The 13,274-nt window shown below is 48.0% G+C and overlaps 1 protein-coding gene across 1 annotated transcript in view; it reads right to left on the reverse strand.

Moving 5' to 3' along the window:
• Positions 1-13,274, reverse strand: part of RPH3AL (rabphilin 3A like (without C2 domains)) — a 171,041-nt gene that overhangs the window by 69,997 nt on the left and 87,770 nt on the right. Inside the window, 1 exon segment of the mRNA XM_047833262.1 lies at positions 9,073-9,159. Within this exon segment, the coding sequence (XP_047689218.1) occupies positions 9,073-9,159 (87 nt within the window).

Consider the following 13,274-nt stretch of genomic DNA (forward strand, 5'->3'; position numbering starts at 1 on the left):
TGCGTCCCCAAAGAAGCCTTCTTATTCCAAAGGTACAGCCTCTACAAAGAGGCTCGAGGAATGGTTTCTGGAATCCTGGGGAATTTAGGTTCTAATTAACTTTTCTACAGATTACAGTAGAACTTTGAGTGAGTCACTCTTTCTTTAAATGAATTGGGATTAAAGGCTAAACAAGCAGTGAAATAATTTCCGGCTTGCAACATCATGTGCTGAGAAGCCCCCATGCAGCCCCTCCTGACCTTGCACTAACACAGTCATGAAAGCACGTGAAGAAAGGGCACAAGGACACCGGCACAGGAGGGATCTGACAGTCAGCCTACAGGTGGTTGGTCTCCCCTCCGACAACAGAGTGGGCCAGATAGCAAGTGTGCGTCCCTGGGCCACCAGGGCCTTTCCTGCCTGGTAGGGATCAGGGGGCAGGGTGCAAAGCCCCCTGGGCAGCCTTCCTGGTGTGGCATGTCTGTGAGTTTCTAGCACTGCACAGGAGCACATCACTCCCCCAGCCCTGCCTTTATACATGGGAGACAGGCTCCCAGAAGAGAACCAGGTGTGAGTGGGAAGGAGCTGCCATGGTGAATTGCATCTGGAAAGGTGCGTTTCCCTAAGGAAGGCTCAGCAGTGGGAGCAGGGACAGGCAGAAAGAACCAAACCAGGCCTGTAGATGTCTCCACCCTTCCTGGTCCCGATGGCCGCAAGGCTGGGTCCCAGGAGCGCCATGGTGCGTCCTCCGTGGAGCAAGATCCCAGACCCAGGAAAGGGGTTATGAGCAGTGTGCATGCTGCCTGGGGTAAATCCTAGTCTGCAGAGCTCACAGCACCTGAAGGTGGATGTTGCACATTCGTATGCACAAAGACAAACACAGGAAACCACCAGAGTCATACAGATAACAACAACAACAATAAAAAACCCCAAAAAACCAGGATCGGTGATGTGGAAGGAAAGCTTTAAGATTCTTCAGAATGGAGGAGTTGGAAATGATTTGGTAGAAGATCATGAATACAGAAGACAGGATGGAAATGCACTCTTCAACTTAGAAGTGCCCCCAAGAAGAAACCAGAAGAGCTGGGAACAAAGCAATAAGCAAACACATAATTGAAACCCTTTCTGGAACGGAAGACCCAAATATGCCTCTTCTAGAAAAATAATCAATGAAAATGACCTAAGCATATCCAGACAAAAATGTTAATTTCCAAATACATACATATACACACCACCAGGTTATTTAAAGAAGAATAAAATGAGCCAAGTCTGGCTTCAGACTTCTCCCCCATGTCTCTGAGCTTGCCTTGAAAACTGTCTGTTGTGCATCGGATCCTGTCATCCCGCCTTCTCTTTTTCTCAGTTTTGCCTTCACGGGCTCCACAGGCTTGTAGCCTAAGCTGTCTCCCCGAGTCCCCGAAACTGTCTTCTGGCTCACGATGTCCTTCCTGGAGTTCTGTGGTGGCGCCTGATGTGCTATTTCACCAGTCCACCGAGCTCTTTCATCCCCCTTTCTTTATATCTTGAACACATGTCAGAGTCTATTAATTTGCCCACAAGGAAATCGGGAAAGTGACTCCAGAGGGTGGCTGCTCACAGAGGGAATGGGAACGGTGTGGGGCAGGGAGTCCGGGGAGCAAATGCTTCCACAGCAGCAAGTTGAAAAAAGGCCAATTGGGTAAGGGCTGTAGTTTTGTGTGGTCACAAAAACATCATATTCACGACAGCTGGCACAGTAGAAATAGGGACTCAGTGCTCCAGGCTGTTGGGAGTTTTGACCAGGGATCAAAAATTTAAAAACAGTCAATAAGAACCAAAAAATAAGGAAACATACGTGGCTGTTAATGGGAATGACAAGGTTCATTGTTCTAAAAAATTACTGAAGTAGAGCACAATTGAGTTTTAAAATTTATTAATAACATTTTTCATTTTTAGAAATGAAAATGGTTCCGTGGTTCTTTTTCAAATTTGCTGATTCTTTTTCAAACGTCCTATTTGTTCAATTTGGTTTCTGATCTTTCTCTTATCTCTTTTACTTAACTAATGAAAAAAAAAACCCATATTTATATCTCTTTTAGCTTCTCTATTATCTCTAGTTCCCTGGACACCAACCCTAGTTGTTACCTTTGCTGACCCTCCCTCATGGTGATTCTTTTCATATGTGGTTAGCAGACAACAGGGCAAACTCACAGAATTGTGAATGGGAAAGAGTATGATCAGTCCTATTACCAGTGAAGTTGTCTCTATGGTATAAAGGCAAGAGCTATTATTGGATAACAAAAGATTCCAAAAGCATACCATCCATGGACCCATACTCAAGATGACCTAAAATTACACACAAGCTAATTATGATATAAATCAAAAGTAGTAATTCAAAAGTGTATAAGAGGGAATATAAATGCTGGTGTTTATTCTTCTCTTCCAAGAATCCATTCTGAGAATATAATTAAAAAAACTTTTTAACATTTATTTGTTTTTTAAGAGACAGAGACAGAGTGTGAGCAGGGGAGGGACAGAGACAGAGGGGAGTCACAGGATCTGAAGCAGGCCAGGCTCTAAGCTGTCAGCACAGATCTCGACGCGGGGCTCGAACTCACAAACTGCAAGATCATGACCTGAGTTGAAGTCGGATGCTTAACCAACTGAGCCACCCAGGTGCCCCACCTGAGGATATAATTTTAAATGTAGGCAAAGAGTTATGCACAGATATTCTGTGGTTAATAAGAAGGAAAAAAAGGAAATAACTTAGACTTCCTAAATTAGTAGAAGTAGCCATATGACAGAATGTTTATAAAGAGTTATCGATTATGCTAAAAACGACTTACTATACGTTAATGTTGAAATGTAGGTTAACAATATAAAGAAAAAAGATCAGAAGAAAACACGTCAACTGTTAGCAGTGATTGTTTCTGGATGACAAGATTATGGATTTGCGGGTGTATGTATTTCTTTATGCTTTTTGGTAACACTGTAAATGTCAATGATCCATATTGATTTCATAATCAGAAAAGAGTAAAATGTATGTAACATTTAAAAAAAAATGAAAACTTCGGGGCACGTGGGTGGTTCATTTGGTTAAGCGATCCGACTCTTGCTTTCGGCTCAGGTCATGAGCTTGCAGTTTGTGGGTTCGAGCCCTGCGCTGGGCTCTGTGCTGACAGCGCGGAGCCTCCTTGGGATTCTCTCTCTCTGCCCCTCCCATGCTCCTGCTCACTCCTGTTCCCTCTCAAAGTAAATAAATAAACCTTAAAAAAAATTAAAAAATGAAAACTTCTAAGAGTAACAACAGTTAAGAACTTAAATATCTGGGTAACGTTAAATGCGAGAGCTGAAATGCCATCACCCTGACGCGGACATTATAGTGCACCATTCTCAAAACAACAGCTGGAGCAGCCTTTAATTTTTTTTTTTTTCAACGTTATTTATTTTTTTGGGACAGAGAGAGACAGAGCATGAACGGGGGAGGGGCAGAGAGAGAGGGAGACACAGAATCAGAAACAAGCTCCAGGCTCTGAGCCATCAGCCCAGAGCCCGACGCGGGGCTCGAACTCACGGACCGCGAGATCGTGACCTGGCTGAAGTCGGATGCTTAACCAACTGCGCCACCCAGGCGCCCCCGGAGCAGCCTTTAAAAAGAGGGAGAGGATTCAGGTCCTGTCTCTCCACTACTGAAGACCCCCCAGGGGCTCTGCATTTCACTCAGGGTAAAAGCCGAAGTCCTTACAAGAGTCCACAAGGGCTAACATGGTGTAACCCTCTGCCATGTCTCTGAGCTCCTCTTCCAACTCTGGCTAAAGCCAGTCACACTGGTCTCCTTGCTGTTCCTCAAGCCTCTGCAGTCACTGTACCCTCCTCGTGGAGTGCTTTCCAACCGCATATCCATATAGCGTGCGTCAGACCTCTGCTCAAGTGTCATTTCATCAGTGAGCCCTTCCCTGACCCCCATACAAAATGGCAGCTGCCCCCAATGTTTGCAGCCCCCTCCCCTTCACCCTGAGCACGTTTTCACCATCTGTGACACGGCAGAATTCACTTTGCTGTGTTTGTGGTCTCCCTGTCCCACGAGAAGATGCTCAATAGATGTGTGTTGAATGCTCGGATGAATAGATGCGTTAGACTAAGGGCTGAAGCTCACACTGCCGTACCGCTGAAGTGCACAAATCAGGCAGTGACACCAGCCCGAGAGCCCCAGGGACACAGAACCAGCGTCCCGCTCACTCCAGAGAAAATACTTACAATTACAGCCAGAGAGGACAGAAGGGAAGTGTCAAAAGGAAAGAAAGATGGGAGTGTTAGCGCACAGCAGTATGAAAGTTTCCGTCAGAAAATTCAAGTGCTTCCATCAGGATGTGGCTTTGCTGCAGGACAGAACTCCCGATTTTTATCACAGACTCCGAACCAGCTCTCTGTGTCACTTAAAATGACATTTTAAATGCTCTTTCTATTTAACTATCTCTTTGTTGTGATTAGATAATTTTTCTAAGACAAAAAGGTATGAGGAAACCAATTACCCTGTCACTCTCGCACCCCAAAAACAGGCAGGAAAATGTAGCGCCTGGGTATGGTACACACTGGCACCCCGATGCACCCACATGTGCGCTTTCACAGCCGGTCCGCGCCTCCCAAATGTCCACAGTGGGCCTAGAGGGAATGTGGACTTTTTTTTTTTTTTTTAGTATTTCTTATTCATTTTTGAGAGAGAGACAGAGAGACAGAGCGTGAGCAGGGGAGGGGCGGAGAGAGAGAGGGAGACAGAATCTGAAGCAGGCTCCAGGCTCCGAGCCGTCAACACAGAGCCCAGCGCAGGGCTCGAACCCACGAACCACAAGATCATGACTTGAGCCGAAGTCGGATGCTCAACCGACTGAGCCACCCAGGTGCCCCGGGAATGTGGCCTCCTCTCGCTAAGTTGTACCGGCCTCTAGAAATTCAAGGACAAACTGATAGCATAATGCACAGCCTCATATTCTTTGCCTTAGAAGAGATAAGAAAATTCATCCTAAGCTATTTCAGACTTTTCTGGGCACCAGAGCGCTCTGGAGATTAGGACGGGCCAGTGGAGGGCCCCGCACGTGGCAGCTCAGGATGGTTAGGGAGTGTGAGGGTGACCTGCGGGGGGCTGGGCAGGGGCAGCTGCCTCCGGAGCGCCCAGCTAAATCATTACGTTTGCTAAATTCGTCTTCCACCTCCTTTTCCCTGGCAGCTCCTTCCTCTCTGTCCTCCCACAGCTGACCGCCATTTCATCCTAAGAATCTGCCACCAGACACTTAGCAGGAATTTCCTCTCTGTCTCTCTGTCTCTCTGTCTCTGTCTCTCAGCAGTGGATTTCTGCATCTTAAAAGGGAACTCTGAAGACACCTGAAGGACTTTGGGTTCAAAGTGAGAATTTCTGGCTGGGTGAGAGAGAGGCCTCTGATATAATGAAGTACCTATTCTAAGCCAGACATCTTGTGCACTTTGCATACTTTAATGACCTTGCTGAATTCCCACAGCACCTCTAGGCAACAGGTGGTATCATCTCCATTTCAGGGTGAGAAATCAGGGACCTCCAGACAAGACAGAATGTTAGCTCATACTTTGAGTATCTTCCCTGTTCTTTTTTATTTTTTTAAATTTTTTTTTAACATTTATTTATTTTTGAGACAGAGAGAGACAGGGCATGAATGGGGGAGGGTCAGAGAGAGGGAGACACAGAATCCGAAACAGGCTCCAGGCTCTGAGCTCTCAGCACAGAGCCCGACATGGGGCTCGAACTCACGGACCATGAGATCGTGATCTGAGCCGAAGTCGGCCGCTCAACCGACTGAGCCACCCAGGCGCCCCTATCTTCCCTGTTCTAAAACACAGCAGTGACCGATGAAAATATTCTAAAAACAAAACATAAACTTATCCATATTTAAAAATAAAATATATATGGGAGCGCCTGGGTGGCTCAGTCGGTTAAGCATCCAACCTCAGCTCAGGCCATGCTCTCATGGCTTCTGAGTTCAAGACCCACATCGGGCTCACATCTGTCAGGACAGAGCCTGCTTCAGATCCTCTGTCCCTCTCTCTTTCTGCCCCTCCCCTGCTCATGCTATCTCTCTCTCTCTCTCTCTCTCTCTCTCTCTCTCTCTCTCTCTTTCTCTCTCAAAAATAAATATTACAAAATGTTTAGGGGTGCCTGGGTGGCTCAGTCAGTTAAGCGTCTGACTTCAGCTCAGGTCATGAACTTGCAGTCCCCACATCAGGCCCCACATCAGGCTCTGTGCTGACAGCTTGGAGCCTGGAGCCTGCTTTGGATTCTGTGTCTCCCTCTCTCTCTGTTCCTCCCCTGCTCGTACTCTGTCTCTCTCTCTCTCTCAAAAATAAATATTAAAAAAAATTTTAAATGTTTATAAAACATTATGTATACATATGTATATGTATACATTATATACAAAACATATATATATATATATTTGGAGTTTCTGAGATATATATATATGTATATGTGTGTGTAAATATATATATATATATATATATATATATATATATATATCAATCAGATATGTATATCTCAATGGATCAGAAACTCCAAATAGTTACTATTTTGAGGGGCTGAAGGCACAGCCTGCTGAGCTCTGGGTCCAGAAGCAGGTGGAGGCAGCTGGGAGCTTAGCCTTCCAGGGTACAGGAAGAGGAGGGGCACTAAAGTCAGAGTCACTGAAGATGGGGGTTGGTGAAGGGACTTCCCGCCTGGGAAAGGAGGCTGAAAAAAGTGGAGACTGTCCCCTTGTCCAAGACTAAGAATGTGAACACTGAGGGAAGCTGGAAGTAGCACACACACAGTCAGGGCCTGGCCACATTGCCCATGGCAGTAATGATCAGCTCTAGACATAATCCCATCATCACTGGGGTCACACAGCTCATCGCTAACCCAGGACATCTGGCTCTGCACTGGGGTGGGGGGGGACCCAGGACCTGTGGAGGAAACAGAATCTCAGCTGGGTGCAGGTGGGGGCAGGGGGAGAAATGGACTCCCACTCAAGACGAGCGTACAAACCCAGATGCCAAAACGCCTGAGGAAAGTGGACATTAGGGAAGACAACTAACAAAACCAACAGTTGGGAGACAGTCTCAAAGATTTAGTGAAATGGAAGGCAGTACTAAAGACTCTACCCAGAAAGTATGCCTGAAAGATAAAGAAAAAAAACAGGAAAGAGCAGTTGGGAGCTACTGGAGGATGACTGAGGCTCTATAATGTGTCCCACAGGACCTCCAGAAGAGAAGACACAGACTAGCAGGATAGCAACGTTCAAGGACAGCATGGCTGAAAATTCCCCGTAACTGAAGATGTTTTATGGATCCATAGATTGAAAGTGTGTATCATTATCGAACTCAACATCCAAGAAACAAATAATCCAGTGAAGAAATGGGCAAAAGACATGAATAGACACTTCTCCAAAGAAGACATCCAGATGGCCAACTGACACATGAAAACATGCTCCACATCACTCATCATCAGGGAAATACAAATCAAAACCACAATGAGATACCACCTCACACCTGTCAGGATGGCTCACAATAACAACTCAGGCAACAACAGATGTTGGCCAGGATGTGGAGAAAGAGGCTCTCTTTTGCACTGCTGCTGGGAATGCAAGCTGGTACAGCCACTCTGGAAAACAGTACGGAGGGTGCCTCAAAAAATTAAAACTAGAACTACCCTACGACCCAGCAACTGCACTACTTAGGTATTTATCCAAGGGATACAGGTGTGCTGTTTCAAAGGGGCACATGCCCCCCCAATGTTTACAGCAGTACCATCAACAACAGCCAAAGTATGGAAAGAGTCCAAATGTCCATCGACGGATGAATGGATAAAGGAGATGTGGTATAAATAAATACACACACACACACACACACACACACACACACACACACCGGAGTATTACTAGTCAATCAAAAAGAACAAAATCTTGCCATTTGCAACTACGTGGATGGAACTGGAGGGTATTATGCTACGTGAAATTAGTCAGAGAAAGACAAATTTCATATGACTTCACTCATATGAGGACTTTAAGAGACAAAACAGATGAACATAAGGGAAGGGAAGCAAAAATAATATAAAAATGGGGAGGGGACAAAACATAAGAGACTCTTAAATATGGAGAACAAACAGAGGGTTACTGGAGGGGGTGTGGGAGGTGGGATGGGCCAAACGGGTAAGGGGCATTAAGGAATCTACTCCTGAAATCATTGTTGCACTAAATGCTAACTAACCTGGATATAAATTAATAAATAAATAAAATTTTTTTTAAAAAGTGTGTATCAGTTGCAAAGTGAAATAAGTGAAAAAATAAATCCACATCTGGAAAACCAGGGGTGTGCTCCCTTGTGCCTGGCTCATTCGGTTACCACGATCCCCGTCCCGTGACCCTCCACAGAGAGGAGCTGCCTGCCGATGTCCTCCTGCCTTGACCCTGATCCTGGTACCGTGAAGAAAGTCCTGGGTTTGGGGTTAGGAGACATGGTTTGAGCCCCCTCAGAAAGCTCACTGAGCCTCGATTTCTTCTCCTAAAACGGGGTCAGCACCAGAATTATAGAAACTTAGCACCGGAAGGGAGTTTGGGGTGGCTCATCACAGCAGACCATGGCTGTGTTCGATTTCCAGCTCTCCCACTAACTGGCAGCTGTGCCCACAAGTTACTTAATCTCTAGTGTCTCCATTTCCCCATCGGCAAAAGGGGATAATAAGAGCACCCGCCTATGGGGTTGTGTAAGGACGAAACGAACTTTTATCTATAAAGAACTTAGCGCAGTGTCAGGTGCACAGTGAACATTCAACCCAGGACGGCCATTACTATCACTGTAATACGAGCCTCACAAAAATGCTATGCGTACCTACACTCAGGGAAGGACTTCCCACTGAAACCACAGATCCCAGGCAAGGCATGCCACCGCTACACTGTGGAACAGGCGAGCTTTCCACCCTTCTCCCTGGCTGCCCATGGTAGGTCCTCCTTGGCCTCTAGGGAAGCCCCTCCCAGCAACCAACCATGAATTTCCCCAAATGCAAGTGTGCTCAGACCCGCCCCAGCCCACCCCGACCTGCTGTCCTGGGCATCCTACCTCTCTCTGCTCACTGCAGATCTTACACAGCCACAGAGGCCGCTTCTGGCCGGGGGAGGCCTCGATCCCACATTTGGTGCACACTTTCTACAAGAGAGAGGACACGAGAATGTAAATACTTCAGCCACTTCCTCCTCAGCTGGGGGACTGTGAAAACGAACCAAGGAACGCTTTGGCACCTTCCAAGGGGATGGTGTTTGCTTCAGACCGTCAGGGTACATGACTCAAAGGGCACAGATCATCTGAAACCCATAGCTGGCTCTGGGGCACAATGGACGTACCCAGCCACAGATCGCCATGATATAAATTCACCCCACCCCTCATTACGTTCTGTTAGGATCACATAAAAAAACTAAGCTTGCTGCTATTCACAGCTGCATCATTTTCCACCGCAAAAAACTGGAAACAACCCAAACACCCGATGCCAGCAGAAGATCCAGGCAAACATAACAGAGTACGTTGTGGCCTTATCAGCAGATTGTGTCGATACCTGGTAATGTGGGCAGGAAGTGATGTTAGTCAACAGAGAAAACACGCATTTGTATACAACCTCACAAAAAACTCACCTATGTGCCTGACAAGGTGAGAAGATGGTCTGGTGAGAAACACCAGTGACAGCTTTATGCCATGTTGTTTGCGGAATGACTCCAGGAACCCCATTATGGAAGTATTAGGCCCATTTCACCGGTGAGCAACCTGGGGTTCAGAGCAGTTTGAAAATCTGCCCAAGTTCATGCAGCAGGTAAGTAATGGACTCAGGTTGACTCTAGAGCTATTACATAATTTTCCCCAGACGTGGAAGTGGCCAGAAGCTAGTTTCTGCGTGCTTTTCCTTCTATAGTGTTGCTTAAGAGTGTAACTTCTGTTAAGTTTCTCAAAAGCCACATATGAATGAAAACATATGGTATCTGTCTTTCTCTGCCTGGCTTATTTCACTTAGCATAATACCCTCCAGTTCCATCCACATTGCTGCAGATGGCCAGATTTCATTCTTTCTCATTGCCAAGTAGTATTCCATTATATATATAAACCACATCTTCTTTATTCATTCACCAGTTGATAGGCATTTAGGCTCTTGCCATAATTTGGCTATTGTTGAAAGCACTGCTATAAACATCGGGGTACAAGTGTCCCTATGCATCAGCACTCCTATATCCCTTGGGTAGATTCTAGCAGTGCTATTGCTGGGTCATAGGGCAGTTCTATTTTTAATTTTTTGAGGAACCTCCACACTGTTTTCCAGAGAGGCTGCACCAGTTTGCATTCCCACCAGCAGTGCAAGAGGGTTCCCGTTTCTCCACATCCTCACCAGCACCTATAGCCTCCTGGTTTGCCCATTTTAGCCACTCTGACCATGGGGGAGGGGAAGGGGGAAAAAAGTTACAGAGAGGGAGGAAGGCAAACCATAAGAGACTCTTAAGGACTGAGAACAAACTGAGGGTAGATGGAGGGTGGGGGAGAGGGGAAAGTGGGTGATGGGCAGGGAGGAGGGCCCTTGTTGGGATGAGCACTGGCTGTTGTATGGAAACCAATTTGACAATAAATTATATTTAAAAAAAAGAGTATAACTTCTACACATATATTTGGCTTCTCTGAAACACACAGCAACAGGCCGGGGTGGGCAACGCCAGAAGAAATTCCCGGGGAGGCACAGGGGACTTCGTGGGGCTGAGACGGGTCTCCAGCTAACCCAGGCAGAGTATGATTCAGTGACAGCACAGCGGATCCTCCTCCAGAGGACTGTCCCACCGGCTAATCAATCTTTCTGCCAGGAGGAAGCTACTTGGTCCTTGCTGCAGGCCGGGGGCTCTCTCCTGCCTCCCGCCGCTGAGGGAAGGCTGGATCTGTAGATTGGCCTTTTCCGCAGGCTGCCAACTGAGCAAGGAACACACTCTCCTCAGAGAGGAAAATGTCACCGACTTGGCTTCCCAGAGCATGTCGTCACCACCCGGTCAGGTGGCTGAGCCCAGCACCGCGGGGAGGCGGGAGCCAGCTCTCAGCAAAGGGAAAGCTGTGATACATTGGTGGGGGGTATACATTTGCTACCATTCAATGCTCAGGGACGAGAAACGTCACCTTTATTTATTATAAAATGTAATCTGCTTCAAGCTCTTGTCTGTCTGGGCTGGCAGGAAGTCCATCCCAGCCACAATTGGGGCCCCTCCCTGGCTCTTATGAAGGTCCTAAGCTTGGGGTCTCTGGTGGTGCAGTCCAACTGGGGAGGGGTCAGTGAGTGCCATCTGGTGTGCTCACTGCTGTGCTGCTCTCCCTCTGGGTGCCCACGGTCCCTTGGAGGGGTAAGGGGTCTAGCTACTTCTGAACCAGGTCTGGGTTTGGGATCTGTAACAGGCTGGGGCTTAGTGTCACCAGGGGCCAGCAGCCTGTCTCCCAGGAGCCCTGAGCTGCCGTCCTTGACCTGGTCTGGAGACTTCCCTCCCCCTCCCAGTACTCACCCTCAACCCTTCTATCTCTAGGACAGGGGGCCCCATAAGCCCAGACGGTGGGCCTCAAAACAACAACATGGCCTTCTCTTGCTGAGGGTAAAGAGACAGGAAGGAAGCACTGAAGCCAGCTGGCTGCTTCCCTTGCTAATTCCCACCATCCTGTATAAATGGCACATGTGTGGCCCTCTCAGAGAGGTGAGATTTTCCTAATGCTTATAGTGCTGGATGACAACTCACCTCAAAGCACCCTCTGCCCTCCCAACGAGATGAAGGTGCTAGGCATAAGGAGAGAATAGAAGACCAGTTGCTACCATTTCCTGAGCTATTGCATGTGCCAGGCACTGGGACCCTGGTGACAAAGTATGAAGGAGGGGGGTGTTATGATCTCCATTATAAGGATAAGGAAACTGAGGCTCAGAGGCGTTCAAGACTGCTCAAGGCCCCACAGCTAGCTAGGGACTATCAGGATCTGTGAGCATCCCTTCTCCCAGACCTCAGGAGAGCTGGATAATGCCCTCCCTTGCCTGGGTGCCAAGCTGGTGTCCTGGCTCTCCAGGGAGCTGGTTCATATCCCTGGGAGCGTGGCTGATACCTCTCAAATAGAGAAGGCAACACGGGTGACCCTGGGACAAGGCTTTGCTGGGATTGGGGTGCAGCCACACTGCTTATCAGCAGCATGACACTGGTTCTAGGAGCAAACACCTGGACTTGAAGTGAGCCTTGAAGGATGGGCACGCACATGCCCTCGAGACCTATCGTCCAGTTGAATGAACATCCGTGCCATTGGGGGATAGGCATAACAGCTGTGTTGTCTTCTACCCGCGGACACAGAAGCACCCAGCCTGGGGACAGGAGCAGCATGGGCCCGTTGCCCTCCAGAGGCTGGGCCAAAGGCTGTTCATCAATTACCAGTCTGGAGGGCAGGAAGAGGGATGGGTTGCACGTCCCAAATGTCCCCTCTGCTTCTTGTCCTATGGAATGCTGTGTGTGTGTGTCGGGGGGGGGGGGGGGGCGGCGATCAGGAGTGGCACGACAGGACACACAAACCTGTTTTCAGGCTATCACAGGCCATCACCGGTGGAGCCCACAGTCCGTTCTTGCCATCTCTCGGTCACCTTCCTGCGCCTGCAGTGTCTCTGGCTGGGGAATCCGGGCCAGCAAAAGGATAACGTGCTTCAGTTCAAATCATACATAATTGCTGCTCCATTAAATCTCGGATCAGTAAGAAAATAATGCACCTTTTCTCCTTATGGGCTTGGTCTTTGTTCTGGGGTTCCAATAAGGGAAATTGGGCAGGTGGTGTTTGAAAAAGCCAGTGACAGAGAGGGTGAGCCAGCCATGACATCAACCCAATGCAAAAGGCATAGGGCACCCTTATGTCAGGGACAGTCTCGGGGCCTGGAGATGGGCTTCCACTGAGTGGAATTGCCCTGGGGGTGCGACCACCAGCTTCCCGGGCTCGGCTGTCCCTTGCTTCCTGCAGCTTAGACCTCTGAGCATTAAACAAAACACGCCTAGCTCCTGGGCCTGCCTCAGAGCAGAAGCAACAAAGCTCCAGGCCTTCAGCCGCACCTGCTCTCTCCCCTTTCCCTCCATGCCCGCCTTTTGCAAATATGTATTCCAGCCCAGACAGGGTGGCTCAGGGCACAGTCCATAGGCCGTGGGGGCAAGAAGGCGCAGCCTGCCATTAAGACGCAACCTTGGACTTGTTTCTAAGTTTCTCTGAGCCTCGTTTCTTCGCCCGTAAAATGGTGGTAT

This window comes from Prionailurus viverrinus, chromosome E1, assembly GCF_022837055.1.
Source record: "Prionailurus viverrinus isolate Anna chromosome E1, UM_Priviv_1.0, whole genome shotgun sequence".
NCBI lineage: Eukaryota > Metazoa > Chordata > Mammalia > Carnivora > Felidae > Prionailurus > Prionailurus viverrinus.